The 17,697-nt window shown below is 39.9% G+C and overlaps 1 protein-coding gene across 2 annotated transcripts in view; it reads left to right on the forward strand.

Moving 5' to 3' along the window:
- Positions 1-17,697, forward strand: part of glis1b (GLIS family zinc finger 1b) — a 70,055-nt gene that overhangs the window by 15,094 nt on the left and 37,264 nt on the right. For both annotated transcript variants that reach the window (XM_079467842.1, XM_079467843.1), the window contains exons 3-4: positions 9,379-9,565; positions 11,236-12,505. In XM_079467842.1, coding sequence (XP_079323968.1) covers positions 9,379-9,565; positions 11,236-12,505 — 1,457 coding nt within the window. The remainder of the gene's footprint in view (positions 1-9,378; positions 9,566-11,235; positions 12,506-17,697) is intronic.

Genomic DNA, 17,697 nt, shown 5'->3' on the forward strand with positions numbered 1-17,697 from the left:
CGAAATGATCATACACTATAAATCTACATAGCAGACAATTTATTTCATAGTGACTTCCAGTGTATTCAAGGTACGTTTTATCACAACGTATGTTCTATGACTGGAACCCATGAGCTTTGCGCTGCAAACCCAGTGTTCCTTCATTTGAGCTACAAGGATTTACAAAAGTTATATCAATCATAAATAATGTTAAACCCCGCTTTAGAAGTATAAAAGTGTTGTGAAATGGTCATAGGATCATGCTCAGCCTTGTGCCTTATGAGGTGACTGTCATGTTTTGTGGTTGAATTTGGCCTTTGTCATTCGAGTGGAACTTCCTGCCATGTGTATTCTGTTGAATTCTCTCACAGATTAAGGCATGCTTGTAAAGATATTGTTGGAAGCAGCCAAAAGGGAACGCTCATAAATGTGGGCCAATACAGAGTGTTTTTGGCCACAGGGCAGCTGGTGTTGTAAAGATGCTTGATTGGTGATTTTTGTTAATTTGTTTTGTTTATTATCAACTTAACAAGGTTGATTGTAAAGCTCATTCACTCACGTATTTATTTAATGTTTCTTGCTGTTCGCTGACCATTAGCTGTCATTCCTTAGGAATGCTCCAAATGAAAATATTGGCGCTGACTTGTACAACAGAGGAATTTACGCTTAGAACATTGGACAGCGTACAAGACTGCATTTCACTTTTAATTAGAAGGGTTTGTTTTCTTAACAAGGATTAGTTGAGAACCTTATTATTAAGCCACAACCCTGACACCCTGATTTAATGTAAAAGGATATTTTGCAAATGGAATTAATTTCCAAGTAAGCTTCGCAGGGAATTCAAGAATATTTACATTTGACATTAGAGGGCAAACAGGCAAAACTTTTTCCAGAAGAAAGCTGTCATTTTTTTCATAGCACTAACTGTGGAATGGAGAACAAATGCACTAATGCATGCACTCACACACACACACACACACACAAACACACACTAGTTTCAATACAACAGTCTTGGTCTCAAAGTTCTTTTGTTTTTACACAGCCTAAAAGAGCCGCTCGGAGACCGTAAACGCCCAACGACAGTTCGGGATGAGGAACCCCGAGTCTTTACAGTTAAAGCTGTACATTTTTACTGCACAAGACACAGGAATGCGCTACAGAACTCCTGACACATTTTACATTGTAATCACCCCGTGTTCGGCAGTCTATAGAGTTCAGTAGGCCTGTTGTAAAATCCTTTCCCGTAACCTCACCCTGTGACGTAGACTGTAAAACGAAAGCTCTGTTTATGAACACATTTCTTACTACTGTTCATTGTAAAACAACATTCCTGTTGTATTTATTACACTTTATTCACGTATAGACATACAGTGGGGCACTGATGGTTTCTTGAACACTACAGGCTTATTGCTCGAACTCTTAAGCTGTGTTTCACAAGTCCACAAAGCTCTCAAAACTAGATTTTTAAAGGGATAGTTCACTCAAAAATGAAAAGTCTTTTGTTGTTTATTCACCCTCATGTCATTCCAAACCTGTATATGAATGACTTTATTTCTAATGTAAAACACTACAGAAGTTATTTTGAAGAAACATTGACCACTGTTGACTTTAATAATATGGAAAAGCAAACGTTTTTAACAATGATAAATATTTTTCTTTTGTGGTGAACTATCCCTTTAAACATGTTTAAAAAAGTTAACCACCACAATGTTAGGGTATGTCGGTTGGTTGCTAGAAGGTGGTTGCGTGGTTGCTAAGGTGTTCCGAAACTTTTTTAGTCCATTGCGATGCATTTGCATATGATTTGCATTTGCATATGGTTGTTTGGTTGCTAGAATGACCAAAGTCAAAACAGCCCATTATCAATTTTTTTATCTGAGATGATAGTGTATCCATCATAAGTTGTCATCGACCCAATCCCTGGCGCAATAGCCAGTGCCACAGCTTCGCCAGGTTCTGAAGCACCACCCAGCCTCACCCGATGCTTACTGGAAACCAGAGCGATGGTGGTCCAAATCCACCCACGTCAATCCACAGAGGACAGACTCTCAGGCTCCTCCAGTGACGGATTATCACCAGCAGGTGGTGGCATGCCCAAGAGGAACCTAGTAATTACTATAACGGTACAGAAGAACAACACTGACCATCATGTCTGGACGGACTTCAAGAACCCTGTCATTGGCAGTGCTCACAGTCAGTCAATTGAATGACCCCGATTTTTGGTGCCTTTGCTAGGTGTTTGTGTGCGCACATGTGCTAGGCCTGTGTGCCTCTAAAGTCCTGAAAAAAGGATGTAATGCTTTAATCACAGTGAGCATTGATTTATAAGGTTCCCCTGTCCAAGCGTGCGGTTAAGTCACTGGGCCGTAGGAGTAGCGCAGGCACTGTTTGCTGTTTGTTTGTGTTCGGTAGTCTGCGGTCAGTTACGGACTGTTTTAGGAGCCGAGGCAGTGACGAAATCAGCTGCATCTGTCCCTGTTAAAGCTCAAGAGCAACTTTTTGGGAGTGTTAAAAAGCAGATGAGCTCTTCTGTTGATACAGTGCTTTGTTCATTTGTGAGCATTACGCGTGAATTTTGCGGCATGCAGATACTTAATGCTATGATATGGTTTCGAGATGTATAGCTTATTTATTCATAATTTTTTTGAATACAGGAGAAATAACTGAACACTTCACTCATCTTAGCAGTTCAAACCAACTAGTTTTTCCCTACGATGAACAAAGGAATCATTTTGCACTTTTAGCTGTTAAAGGGATAGTTCTCCCAAAAATGAAAATTCTGTGATTTTACTCTTGTCATTTTAAAGATAAAATGTTCCTGCAAAACACAAAAGAAGAAGAATGTTCCTAACAGAACAACATCGGTACCCATTCAATTGTCTTGTAAGGACACTTCTCTTGTATAAACCAATGCCGTGGTTTGGTTACAAACATTCTTTAAAATATCTTCTTTTGTGATCATACAGGTTTGAAATGACTGGAATGTGATTATTTAATGACAAGTTTAGAGTTTGTATTAACTATCCCTTTATGATGGTGGTCATATTGAGATCCCATGACCAGTCGTATAGGTAGGCCTATTACTTTATCTTATTAACCCATATTATTTGACACATTTGGCTGTAAAATAACATGCTGGCAATGCTGGGATTATTTTTTTATACACACTGCATTAAGTCCAACAGGTGTCACCATACATTTCAATTTGTCAAATTCTTTTGACATTGGCTGTAAAATAAACTTTTCTACATTTCACTTTTTTACCATTGAAGTGAAACGCAAACCAGGATTTGTCCTCGTACAAAAACTGCCATAACAAACCAATTTCATCCTCATGAAAAAAACAGCACGTCTGGTGGTACCAATAACCCAGAAAGTACAGCAGTCATTTCAGTTCTTCATAATTTAATCAAGTTTTTTCCCTGCTCTTACCGGGCCGTGCACCTGTCTAAGTGAACCTTTTCCCAGACTTTGTTATTTTTCATTTTGTTGTACCCTCAGGTTTTCAATCAAACCTCCATTACTAAGCAAACAAATAAGTTCCGGGTCTGCACTGCGGAGACAAATATAGACATAAGTTATGAGATCTAATGGAAAAGACCCTTGGAAAAGACCCTTGTCTCTAATACGCAACATCTGCGCAGGACACTTGAGTCATAGTGGGAAACACAAGTGAATCCAGTATAAACCCACTGCTCAGGCATTGACTAACCCAGTGGGGGGGATGCGAACTAATCGAGAACTTTCAAAAAGCAGCAAGAGATGAAACAAAAAGAAATGATAGTTATTAACTGTTTAAGTGCTGATGCTATGATTTATGGTGCAAAAAGGGCCTCGAGTAGAAATGTCATAGCGGATTTCCATACGCATCTGTCTTGCGGTTTTGGCAGCTTGTTGTTCGCCGGACGCACACGTTTGACGTGCATTAGAGTTGATACACACATACATGCGCTGACACACACGCAGACGCATGCTCCCTGTCCCCCCTTCCTGAAGCTCACTCTTGTTCTACAGTATTCCTGAGAACACACATCTCAGACATCTGCTTTCCATTGCAAGCATATCTGAAGACTTGAACGCATTAAATGCTGGCACAAGCTCGGTCTCGCTCCAACACTTAATGCTACACTTAGGTGACTTGAAAGGCAGAAGGCGAGAATTGTAGAAAATGAAGTGTCACCGAAATAAAAAATCGCCTGAGATTACCAGCAATTACATGTAATAATGGCGGAGCCATCTGCTGATCAGATGCAGTCAGAGTCCGGCGGTGGAGTTACTGTATGGGTAGATGCTTACAATACATCCCCTTCAATGTGAGTGGATGGCCTGCTACAGTGCCTCGGATTAACAACTTCAAAGGCGATTTTCTCAATATTTAGATTTTTTGCACCCTTTACTTCCAGAGTTTTACACTCTTGTATATCCACCAGATATTGTCCCATCTTAACAACCCATATATCAATCAATCAAAAGCTTAACTATTCAGCTTTCAGTTGATGTAAAAATCTCAATTTTGAAAAATTTACCCATAACACTGGTTTTGTTGTCAAGGGTCACATATAAACTATTAAAACTCGAAGTATTGAAACATTGAATATACATTTTATAAAAGTTATATAAATATGTTTTAAAATATATACATTTTTACCGTGCATTCCAAGTGATATAAAACTGCAGCTGGGTTGTGATAACTTAAAAAAACCCACAGTAAAAACATGAAAACAACATTTTTAAAGATGGACATTTATTTGTATGTACAGTATATAAAATCCATAAAACATTATTCAATAGATCAGCTCCTTACTCTTAAATTATGTGACTTTAGCATGAAGTCATATACAGTATATATTGTACTATGTATTGTATATATTCTTTTACTTGTACAGTCGTATTATTAACTGGTGAGACAATCTTTGTCAGATTTAAATGTATATGTAGGATTTGTATCCTAACCAAGCTTCGTTTGCATATCAAACAAGAATTTAATAAAAAAAATCCCCCTTTAGTTCTGTTTTTGGTTTCAATCTCTTGTGTTTTTGTGAATGAAGCCAGAACATCAGGCTGGTCTTCCTCACTGAGCTCTGCTCTGCCCTCAGGTACAACTGGCATCAACAGGCGCAACAGTGATTTCACACCCAGAATTGTCATTCCTAATGGTTCCTGAATGCTTACAAACCTGCTCCCTCCTTTACTTTCTCTTTCATTTGGTCCTGGATCAGAGGTGTGAAAATCCTCTTGGACAAAGAAGAACGCTTTTTGTATTCTGTCTGCTTTCCAGGTACTGATGAGAGCCAGTGGGTTGGAATCACCCTCCTCGTTTTGATTTCTCTGTGTGAGATGCAGCTGTGAAAGTTTGGAATAAAGCTCTTTTGAAGGTTTTTATAAAACTTCCTTTGTACAGTGGTATTATGGCTACTTATAGATTGTTGAACTAGAAGTTCAGGTAGTGACATCTGTGTTTTTTGTGACGTGCTATACTTTATTAAACATGTAAAAAAGATTTTATTATCTTCTTTCGTCAATTATAAATCAGTTACATTTTTGCGTTTGGCAGGTACTTTTACCCAAAGTGACAAAGAGTGCATTGTAACATATTTAGTCATTTATTGGTGGTGTAAAAATATGTTTGATATTACATTGGCCGTTTCTCAATATGCATTCTTGAGCGGTCTTGTGTCCTCCTGTTCTCGCTCTACGTCATCGATAACCGTCAAAGTCCGGTTCCAGTACTCAAGAGCAGAGAACGCGTGAAAGTACCTGGATGTTTTCCCGCTATCAAGGATGCATCGAATGCAGCCTTGCATGCATACGGAACCCGCTTGAAGTCCCAGAAGTCACTGCGGCGTGCCCATCCAAGTTCGTTCTTCCGAGGATGCCTCGCAAGACCAATCTCCACGAGAACACGAGAAGTCCGTTCTTTGCGTTCTTAGAATTGAGAAACGGCCATTTTAAATTATACTTCAATAGAAAATTGTCTTTTTTCATTTTGTTGGGAAAAACAGTCTTGGGCAAGACATATGCCGTGCTCATGTGGAAGACACCGGTTTGAATTTGGCTTGTTGTTTCTTTCTGACTGTGGTTTTCTTCCTTGTAATAATTTCCTGATATGAAATATGAAAATAATATATTTAAAATTTCTGAACATACAAAGTGCAGGTCTGGAGAGGTATACATGTTCCTTGTTTCACAGTTGTCTCAACAATAGAGCTTGTTTTTCATTGTCTTTTTTCTTCATAGCTTTTAAAACTGGATCTTTTACAAACATTCACCTTCTCACAAAAAGCAGCGTACAATGCAATGCCCAGCACTGAATTACCGTGGCCTATTCAATATAAATCACATCTATAGTTCTTTCCAAGTTCCCAAATGTGGATGAGATTCACTTTTTCAGCCTTGCTGAGACTAATTCTGTAATGTTACAAAGCTTTGTATCCTAAACCTCCCCATAGTTCTTTCAGTATACAAAAAGGATCCCAAATGATGTAAGTTGGAAGCGCTTGGAGTTGGACAATAATACCTTAAGAGAGACATATGGAGTGTGAAGCTTTCTGATTCTTTGCCATTTGCCTCGTCCTTTGCAGGTTGGATGTGCAAATTTCTTTATTGCCCAAGGTTGTGCTTTCAATGATGTTTTGAATTGAATCAACAGTACAAAGTGTTCATCTCTTATTTCGAAAAAGGGCAGTCTTCGGGTTCCTTGAATTCGTTGTTTTTAGGGCTAAAGGGGCTAACATCACAAGCACTTTCAGAAACTGCCACTTGAGACTAGAATTCAAAGAATCGTGACCCAGATATTGGGCAATTTTGAGAATCTGTCGAACAGATTTGTGCCGAGCATTCCTGTGGCTTCTGGCTGTGTTTTCTGTGCACCTCTATTCAACAGTATAGTTTACCTTGTCTTGACTTGGCATTTAAACAGCTTTTTGTAAAACACATCATCTGTTTTGCATACAGGAACCAAACAGTTTCAAATTTCCATCGGCGTAGTAGCGTATTAATAATTTGACAAGGGGACACGAGCATAGCATGTACTTAAATGAACACGAGTTCGTATTTGTGTAAAACAAAATATCCCAACATCATTGACAAATCTCTCAATCCTCTCAAGATGAAGCAAGAAATCCTTGGCTTTCGGTCAGCGTGCAGTGATGTTATACGCAAACACAGTTTGACAGTCCAAATGTGGAATCACTAAGCCAAGAAAAAAGGATCCAAGATTTAATAAACAACTATTATTGTTTTGTGAAATCTAGAATGGATTAGAAAAAGCTTGTTTCTTCTGTTTATAGAGTTGAGTGAATCCAGCATATGTTTTACAAGGCCTGCGTGACTTATGATTTACTCCACCAATTTCTCCTTACTTCTCAACACTTCTTCCTTTGTTTCCTTTGCTCTTTTTGCTTTAAAGCAATTACTTGTCACCTTCTTATTCTGTTTATGTCTTATTCAAACAATGTCTCTTTGATTTACCTTACCTCTTTTGTTTTTGCTTGGGTGTATCCAAATGTTTAGACACTGGTTTTGATCATTGAGTGTTACATTATTAACATCGTCATTGTGTGCAAATTAGATTTCTGAAATTGATTTAGGAAGACTTCAAAAAAGATGTGGTCACCCACACTGGAGTCAAAAACAGTGTCGGCTTTCTATTTCCAAATACTACGTAACCTTTTTATTTTGATCTGTACTCTTGTTTATTTTGATGACATTTGCTTATTACTTAGTTTGAGTTCTCTTTGTGCAATGACACAGCAGATAAACTGACTCATTTCACTCCCTAAAGGCAACATTACAGGGATGGACGTTCATGTTCTTGAAATGTATTTTATTATGCAAAGTGAGTGCAGTATGAGTCCTCAATAATTTTTCTCCATTTTCCAGGAAGAGAGAGACTGTTAATTTAATTGAAAATATTTACATGTGGCAGACAGTTTCATCCAAAGCGATTTAAAGTTCAATTAGGTTTACATTTTTCAATTCTCGATGTGTTTGAACCCATGACCTTGGCATTGTTAGTAACATGCTACTTGGTTTTGCTAAAATTAGGTTTTGTCAACATGTGTGAGTGCACTTACAAAGAGTTGATATAAAACTTTGCTTTGGCTGGCAATCTATAGAGCTCCTTAGGTTGACGTCACGCAATCTGAACTCCGCTATCTTGGCAGGCATTCAGGAGAGTGCTAGAGCGGCTGTAGCATTGATACTGACAGTGGTCAAACAATAATTTGAAACCATGCCTAGACTTTACAAATCGTACTACTTTAACATTGTGGATAGCTGCTGTGCGCCAGGATGCCAGAGCAAGGGGGGAAACTATAGGGCCAATTTTATCATATAACTAAGGATCCTGAAACCCCGATAGACGATTAAATGGTTAACTGCAATAAAACGTGCTAACCAACACATGTCACCGGCGCCGCCAACTTTATCTCTTCCTCTCTGTCTTTATGCTGACAAATCCTAAACAAGACATATGAGAGCAGCACTCGCCTAGTCTAGCTGTGCATTCGCAGTGGGCTCCTAACACAACCCCATCGTGTCTGACCACCACCCATGGTTTCAATGGAAGGTCATTTAGTTTTTGGGAATGTTTAACCTGCAAGATCATTGATATAGCTGCTCTCAGTGGTAAGAGCACTAACAACGCAAGGTTGTGGGTTCGATACCAGGGGATTGCAGATACCTATGTAAAATGTATAGGATAATGCTATCTAAGTCGCTTTGGCGTCTGCCAAATACCTAAATGTAAATATAGCTACCTACAAACAAGGACAGCTAAGGTCGATTAAGGTTGCTAACAGCACAGTTGACTTGCCCTTACAATGACGACAATGCAGGTTAAAGCCGGCAGACTCCCAAGTTGAATATCCATTACAAAATTCACGTCAATTTTTACCACTCAAGCTTTTAAAGAGTCTCCGGAGTAGGACGATTAAAATTGATGAGGTAGTTGAAGATATTAGGATTATGCAGGTCAGGAAATGTATATGTTTCTGTACATGTTAAAAGCACCCCGGGGCATTATAGGGATCTGTTGAGTTTAATCTATTACGTTTTGCAAAGCACAGGTCTATGTCTTTTGAATTAAAGTGCACATTGAACTCTGTTGCCTTTAAACTCATGCTGGCGCCATTCTTTTCATTTTTGCTCCCGGCTGTCCTTGCCTGCCAGGATGGCGGTGTAAACAGAATAGGTCACGTGACGGAGCTCTATTAGACAACCACCACAAGTATTAATTTCACAAACTTGTCTAAATTAAACAGATTTGAGGCATTTTTATGATTTTTTTCTTTTAATTATATCTGTATTAAATTGCAATATTTTTCATGCTAAAGGATTATAAATATAAAAAAATTAAATTGCTAATAATATATCTACCGTATCTTTAACTTGTTGCAGTGAATGGAGGATGTGTCTCGTTCTGTTCCGAGAAGGAGAGCGCTTCAGACTTGACAGATGATGGAACGTCACTGTGCTGTGGACAAAACCTGCCGGTTCAGTCTGGTGCCCAGTACCACCACAGTAACCACTGTGAAGCGGCCACACAGAACCTTCACCTGCAGGAAAGCCCTCATCGAGATGGCAGGTAAGACTTCCCAGCACATCTCAGTCGAATAGGCCTTTTAAGACCTGCCATTTTCATTTTTACATGATCAACATGTTGTTTCTTTTAATGTGAGTGATTTATGTTTGCTTGTAGCTCAGTGGGTTAGCAGTGCAAAGCTTATGGGTGTTATAATCCCAGGGATCACATACTGATAGAAATGTCTACCCTGAATTCATGCTTTCGATACAATCGTCTGCCAAATACATAAATGTAATTGATCAAAAGATAGACATCCATTAAACCCTCTTTTCAAAACACAAAAATGTTGCCCTATTTGTGGAGAAAAATTGTGATACAGTTATAATCGTGAACCCAGTATCGTATCGAATTGTGAGCTGAAAGTATTGTTAAACTTCCCTAGTAGCATAGTCATTGCTCTCAAAGTATTTGTACAGTTATTAGGTTGGTCTCTGAAGTGTTATATTGTAAACTAGATAATTTCGTAACATTTTAATATTTAGGTTATTACATAGATCTAATTTGTTCTGTAAGGAGCAAACACAGCAGGACTGATATTGCTGCATGGCACCCTTCACGGTTTTAACCGCTTAGAAAAGTGGCTGCCATCGGATTCAGTTTTCTTCTATGTAGACATAGTGCAGTGTAAACCCATGGTTTTAGCGCGGGATGCTTTCCAGTGTGCTTTCACCCCAATACGCTATCCAATGCTTCCAACTCTGTCGCTAAATGTCACTGCTCCAGCCAAACAGGAAGTGGCGAGCCTGAAAGGAGCGACTCATAACAAAGTTGACGCTTCAATTCAGTCAGTAAGCTAGCATTAGCGGTTTCCCGCACCGGGCACATCGAGTGAATAGGGGACATAGACAAATCCTTCATAGGCATAGGCATAGAGACAGAGGGGCCTTCTCACATCATTCAGGAGCTTTGGACAAAAATCCGTAATGAGCAAACTGACAGGAATTATTATGTGGAAGATCACAGCGACGCACTGGGAAATATGACCTCTCGCCCATTAAGGGGGGCAAAGATTCCCACTATAATGGGCAGTATTGTAAACACAGAGCATTTAGAGGCCCGCCATTATACGACCAAACCAGGTGACTTCTATTTAGCCCACATGTAGGCTTGGGTTAACCTCTATTGTGTCATCAAAGCCTGTCAGACGCGGAGCATGACAGCCCGCCTGTATTCATCTCTCTTTGGTCTTATTTTTAAATACCCATTCATAACTATAGTTCAGGCCAAATTTCCTGCATTATTTATTCATGGGAGCATTTGCGGTGGATCTAACTGGTGTTTTAGCACACCGCAGTTATGAAATCCATCCAATGAGTGTTTCCTGTAATAGTGGGGCTCATAAAATGCTGCCTATTCCAGATCACTACAAAAGCAAATACCATAAACTAATAAGAGTCTTGAAAAATGAATCTTCATTCGATGTGCTTTCAAATGTTGGCCATGTAATAGAGATGTTCAACTGCATGTTTGCCAGGGCTGGAGCACAGAGCTTGTCTGTTTTCGTGGTGTATGAAAGTGAAATAGGTGGGAAGGAAGAGTTGGCAGAGCATTGAGAAGACCTGGCCTTTATCTTTCAACAGACCGGGCTGCTAATAGCGTTCATATTCTTCCTGCTCCGTTCTGCCTAAATGCTGCTCATATTCCTCTGGGTGTGTCTCTGTGTCCCACAGGTCTGCCGGCTTTCAGACGGATCTCAGCTCGTCCTGTCTGTCCGGAGGCTTGAATGGGTGCCGGGCATTGCACTCGTACCCCATCAAACAGGAGGGCTCCATGGGATACAAACGGGGATTGGTGGACTTCTCTGGAGGGATGTGCGCGGTTCGCAGGGAATCGGACCGTCCTGGCAGCGGTAGCTTAGCAACGGCTCTGTCGTTGTCAGCGATGGCGGTGACTGTGTATCCATTTAATAATGAAGATGGCTCCTCCCCGCTGTCTTTGTCCCCGACTTCGCGTCACTCAGCACGGCCGAGTGCAGGTGGACTGAAGAGGCGCTGCCTTTCCGTGGCCTCCCAGTCAGCTGCCATCGCAGCCTCGGAGGGAATCGATATCGCTGGCAACATCTGCTCCCCCCAGATGTCAACGACGGCCTGCGCAAACGGGCCGCACACCAATTCATCGTCGCCAACCACGGCCGCTTTCTCCCGGCCCATCTCGGCGACGCCCCACAAGCCTCTCCCTACTCCCAGCCCACAGGACAACTGTCAGCTTCCGTCACCCTCCAGCTGCCTCCTACCCCTGTCCTCTTCGTCGTCCACCTCCTCAGTTTCTTCAGTGGAGCAGTGCGAGGAGTTAGGATCCATGCAAGCTGGCATGGGCAGCTGTGACGGGCTGGGACTTCTCATACAGCCCGGTAATCTGCTGGAGGGCTGTCAGCGTGGAAACGCTGCCGGTAGGGCTTCGCTGAAACAGGAACCTGTGGATGAGTTCTCTCCAAGTGAGGAGGAGCTCTTTCAGCATCAATATCACCATCTGACGAGCCGTGGAAACCACCAGCACAGCCACCACCGCAGTGGGCATCCTCACCACCACCAGACTGGCCCCCCACGGCCACCCATGCCCCCTCCCTACCACCTGCACCAGTACATGGGCTCCGGCCCAGGAGCTCTACTGCATCTTCAAAGCCAGCAGTCTCCACCCTCAGGCCTCCTGGCACAACCTAAACCCACAGGCCTGGTAGAACTGCAGGTAGGCGACAGGGAGGATGCCAGCGGAGTGTTTAGCGATAAGCAGATATGCCGCTGGATCGACTGCAGTGCGGCGTACGAACAGCAGGAGGAACTGGTTAGGCATATAGAGAAGGTCCATATCGACCAGCGAAAGGGTGAGGACTTCACCTGCTTTTGGGCCGGATGTGTCCGACGGTACAAACCTTTCAACGCCCGCTACAAGTTACTAATTCACATGAGAGTGCACTCAGGGGAGAAACCTAACAAGTGCATGGTAAGTGTCCACAGTTTATGTCATAATCCTGCTTTCTGAGGTGCAAAATGTCAATAGTTGGGTTTTTGTATAAGTTTGGAGAGTCAGATTTAACTGCAGTGAGGGCAGAAAAATAAAACTACCTTTAAAAGGTACTGAATATATAGCATTTTGGACTAAATTGCTCCTGACTTTGAATGGATAGTTCACCCAAAAATGTTCTTTCTTTTTTTGCTCACCCTCATTTCAAATATGTATGACGTTCTATCTTCTGCAAAACATAAAAGACATACAGTTGCCCCATTGACTTCCAGACACAGAACCACAATTTTCACAAAATATGTTCTTATGTGTTTCACGCCAGAAAGCATCATATACCGGTTTTGAATGACATAAGGAAGAATAAATGATGACAGAATTTTTATAACTCCCTCCAAGCATCAGTTTTGTAATAGCTTTCAAGGGCCCACCTTGTCTTTTTCCCCCTCACTTTTTTTCACAACCGTATCACATGGCATAAGATATTTTGATTTCAACTAAAAGCTCAGCTAACTTTCCACTGATGGGTTTAGTTATTTAATTGGACCTGTAGTCTAGCTGTATAAATAGTGTTTTGGCGAAACCCAAGTCATCCAGGTAAAACTCTCAAATTCCACAAGTCAACACTCTAATCACTGTCAAAATTCTTTTTCTAACATTTTCAACCCAAATGGAAAAAGAACTCCAACCTCACCAATGAGCAAGTCCAAATACACAATTAGTCCACAATTTGTATAGGGTGAAGCCGTGTTTATTTTCTTTCTGATCTTTTTCTGTCTCTCCCTCTCAGTCTCTCTCTGTCCTAAAAAAAAGAAACAACCGAGATCTATAAAAAACGTACACATCTGTTAAACATAGCCAAACAATGCATCCACTTGATCCCTTTAAATGTGAGGTTTAAATGTTTAGCCGTCCCACAAGAATTAAGCGAACTGGCTCTTTATCCAAACTAAACACTTGGAAAAATGCAGTAGTCTGTAAGAACGGAGCCACGGAGGAGATGGTCAGTGAAATTCCCCTCTCTTGCTCAATAAGTGAATGTTTGATTTCTCGGCTGATATATCCATACACAAGAGCCTGTCCAAAAAGCTTTTTATTTCAATGATACTTAAACAGCTTGTTTAGAAGCCGGCCTGTTCTTACAAATCCCCGGATACCTTTTAATATCAAAATAATCTGTTGAGCCGTGCCAATAGGAGACAGCTGCACGCTATTATGTAGAGAATGTCACTATGAGCACATTTATCTTTGTTAACTGAAGTAGTTCCTTTAATGTTATTAATACGAATATTTATTTATTCATGAGTGGATTTCGTTGTATGCTTTATGGGTGTTGTATACTTAGTTTCTTAAAGGGATAGTTCACCAAAAAATGCGGGTGAGTAAATGATGACAGAATTAAAATTTGTGGTTGAACTATCCCTTTAATTTTGTGAGATTATGGACTACTCGTTGGTCAAATGTCGTGTCATTATTAATTGTTTACTGAGAGATGGACGACACAATCTCTGTCTCTTATTCGTTTACTGACACATACTGAACAGCTCTGGTGTTGGGGTCTCTTTCTTTGGAAACATTGCCCAAAGTATGTGGCAAGACCAGCCTTGATGTCACAACTTTCCTCCACAAACAACCCCTCATTTTATTCCCGACGATGCTAACCAGATGCTAAAATAGAAACAAACCAGTGTATTGTACTAAATGGCTGGATGCTATCGCTGGATATTGTGAAGTTGTCTCACTATGTAAACTCTCTTTAAGTTTTGTTAAAAAATTTCCCTCCATCCTCTGTCAGTTCGGTACCCTGGACAAGAACCAAACATTTCTTAATGTTTCCTTTTCGGGATGAAAAAAATGTTTTTTGAAAGAAGAAAGGCAATTTGTTTATAGGTGTGATGCATTTTTAAGTTTGAATGATGTAAATTATGTGGCAGTATTATTCCATAGACTGGATACTACCCTTACCAAATATAAGTATACTTCAAATTCATTTCATTAAGTATATTCATGCAATACTTGAGTACTTTTATGGTGTAGTTCATGTATGTATACTAATATCAATGCTTGAATTGGCCCAATTTTTAGTTTCTAAAAATGTGTTTTTTAAATATGCTTTAAGTTTATCAGTAGTGAACTTTGAGCACGGCATTAGTTTACAACAGTTTTTTATTTGTACTGCCATGATACAAGTAAACTACATGTTTACTAGTGTAAAACTTGTTTAATTTATAAAAGTACACTTTGAAGTGCTCTTAGTATATATCCTTTTGCCGTTTTTTACTGCAAGTTTAAATTTTCTTTAATTGAACCTAACATCATATTTATAGTTTATTATTTATATATATTATATATATTTTATTTACTATATTGTTACTAGTCAATCCGAGTAAACAAGCCTAGTATATTTAGAATACTTCATTATACTTTTAAGTATATCTCCATCAAAAGATTGAGTGCAAGTAGGCCAGGTATACTTTTGGCTTTTATGTGATTATTAGTCAGTATACTTCTGTTCAATACATTAAAATAGGTTGAAAGCATATGCTTTATTACATTTAAGTTTAAAAGAAGTGTGCATATAGCATACTTGGGTAAACTTATTTTCTAAGAACTGCTCATACTGTACGTTATACTGTTCTATTGTCATTTAAAACACGATTTCCCTCAGATGTAAAACACAATACTTGCATTAACTAAAAATGCTCCATTCGAGTAGCGATATTGTCCTTAGAAAATGTATACAATACTAGATGACTAAGTAGCCTAAATCCTGTAGTGTGTAGTACATGACTTTAGACTGCCTTCCTGTGACTTAGTCAGGATAAGAAAATGAATGAAAGCATGTAGCATTCTCTGCCCTTGTGCCATATACAAATACATTTTGGAATTTTAGCTATTTGCACAGAGGAAACCGATGAGACGTTTTGATTTTAAACCAAATGCTTCAGAAAACCCAGCTAATCCCTTTATTATCTTTCCAACTGCAGATTCCTCAGAGAGCGCACGCGGCACGATTCCCTCGCATCCAAACACAACACTCCCTCATTCCTCTCCCTCGCTCGCTCGCTCTGTCCCATGCTTTCTCTCTCCCAGCTGGGCTGCGTTTGATTTGTATCATGCAGCGCCTTGGCAGGAAAAAGTCATTATCTCAAACACAGGACGGGGTTCTGACTCTCTGCTTTGTCACCGTCCATACCTGGACGCGGTTTATGCCCCGGCACGTAAAACACGACTACATCTGTAAGCAGTGAGATCGGCAAACCTCTTAAAACCGTTCTGCAGAGTTTGAGAGGCACCGTTTGGTTCACTCTCTCCAATTAAAAAGCGCCTCGGGCTGTTTTGTGGTAGTCGGACAGCAGAGGGTAAAGCTATCTGAAAGGAAACAACATAATCTTACTGCAATATCCTGTTGTGTTTCATGCCTAATTCGAGCGTTGTTTTAGTTTATTGCTTTTATGCCCTTCTTGGCTGCATTAATATTAAAAATATATCCAGGGACCGATGCCCTGATACTGTCCCTGCACTTTTGTACGTCAGTGCTGTTTTGGAATCTACTTTGGATTTTAATTCACCTATTCCAGTAACCTTATAAAAATATTCATCAAAGCAGTCGTATCTTTTAATAATACTCCAGGGACGACATTTATTTAGTAGTGCAAGTTTGATGAGCCGACTTGAATTATAATGTTGGATGTTGTTGAATGCTTATGTTGTAAATCTATTCTGGAATGTGCAGTTTTAATTATACTATACAAATATCTTTGCTTTTGTTTAGAGCGCTTGTGCTGAGATTTGCTTAAGCGTAATCAATACATTGTTTTCTTGACTTTTCTGTGGTTTTTGTGCCCGCTGTGACAGGTTTGAAGATGGCAGTAAAGATGGGCTTTGCTGTTTTGTGTTTTATGTGGTTTGGGTGTTTTTGTACCCAGGGGTCGCTGAATTCCCAGAGTGCTATAGTCATAATAGCACTCCATATAATTTTTTTCTGACCTTTTAGATTTAACTACCACTGCTTTTCCAGGGTCATCCATGCCGACATTCATTCGGACTGCTGCAAATAATTTGTTTATTCTGAAAGAATTATTTGTTCAATTGGTTGTCACAAAACACAGTTTAAAATATCAAATTTTCCTCACTAGTGATTTGGTGTAATTATATATTTTGTTTTTTGTTTTTCATTTGTGAAAATACTGGTTTCATCGGACACACACGCCTGTCCTGAGGTTAACTTCCGGTCTGTGTTTGGTTATCAGTCTAGCTTATAATAAAGCTGTTTATTTAATATTTAATATATATTAAAATAAAGTATATAAAAAGTTATTGTATGGCCTATATTAATGGTATTGAATTACATCAAAACTCCTCAACAGTTATTGATTCTTTGCGGAGGTCTAACGAACCACATAACGTTCGTATATGTTGTTGCTGCTGAAACCGTCTATATTCACTTAGTTAAAAAGTGAAATTGTGATTATTTATTTTCTCATCTTTGTCACTGTAAGCCGCTTTTCCTGTGGACAGTTGGTCATTGAACATTTGGCTCCCAAACCAGTATTTTTATTTTAAATTTATGTGAACCAATATTAAGATTTACTTCCTGAACCACGCCTTATTTGTTACCTCACTTAAAAAAGAAAAGATGCATTCTTTTAAAAATGTAGGCCTTTGCTCGAAGGAAAATTGGCTGAAAAAAACGGCTGGAAAACCATCATGGAATTTCCCTTTTTCCTCCTTTGCTAGTGTGAAACCGGCAAACGTATATATAAAGATTTATTAGACGGATTTTTGGACGGCAGTTCAAAATTCTCCAGCAGCAGACGATGAGACATGCGGGCCGAACCTTTGCCAAGATGGCGTGTTTGGGTTAAATGGGGGCTTTTGTGAGCAATCAACACAAACGCTGGAGATGAAACGTCTAGCGCCATTAGCTAATTAAAACTGCCGGCCTGTGCACGAGCCGGCTTATTCCACTGAATGCAGGAGAAACTCGAGCCGTCTGGGCTTTTACTTGACGTGGGCAGAAAGTGCTGTTGATACTAATGTTGATGTACTGTACTAGAATGAGCTGCTGACATCCAGCCATGACTGCTTAACTTAACAACTGCCAACTCTCTGAGCTCCATTATGCTAGCAGGTAGCCAGGTTTACCCACAGAGGGACATTTTATTGCTGGT

Source organism: Barbatula barbatula, assembly GCF_947034865.1.
Source record: "Barbatula barbatula genome assembly, chromosome: 11".
NCBI lineage: Eukaryota > Metazoa > Chordata > Actinopteri > Cypriniformes > Nemacheilidae > Barbatula > Barbatula barbatula.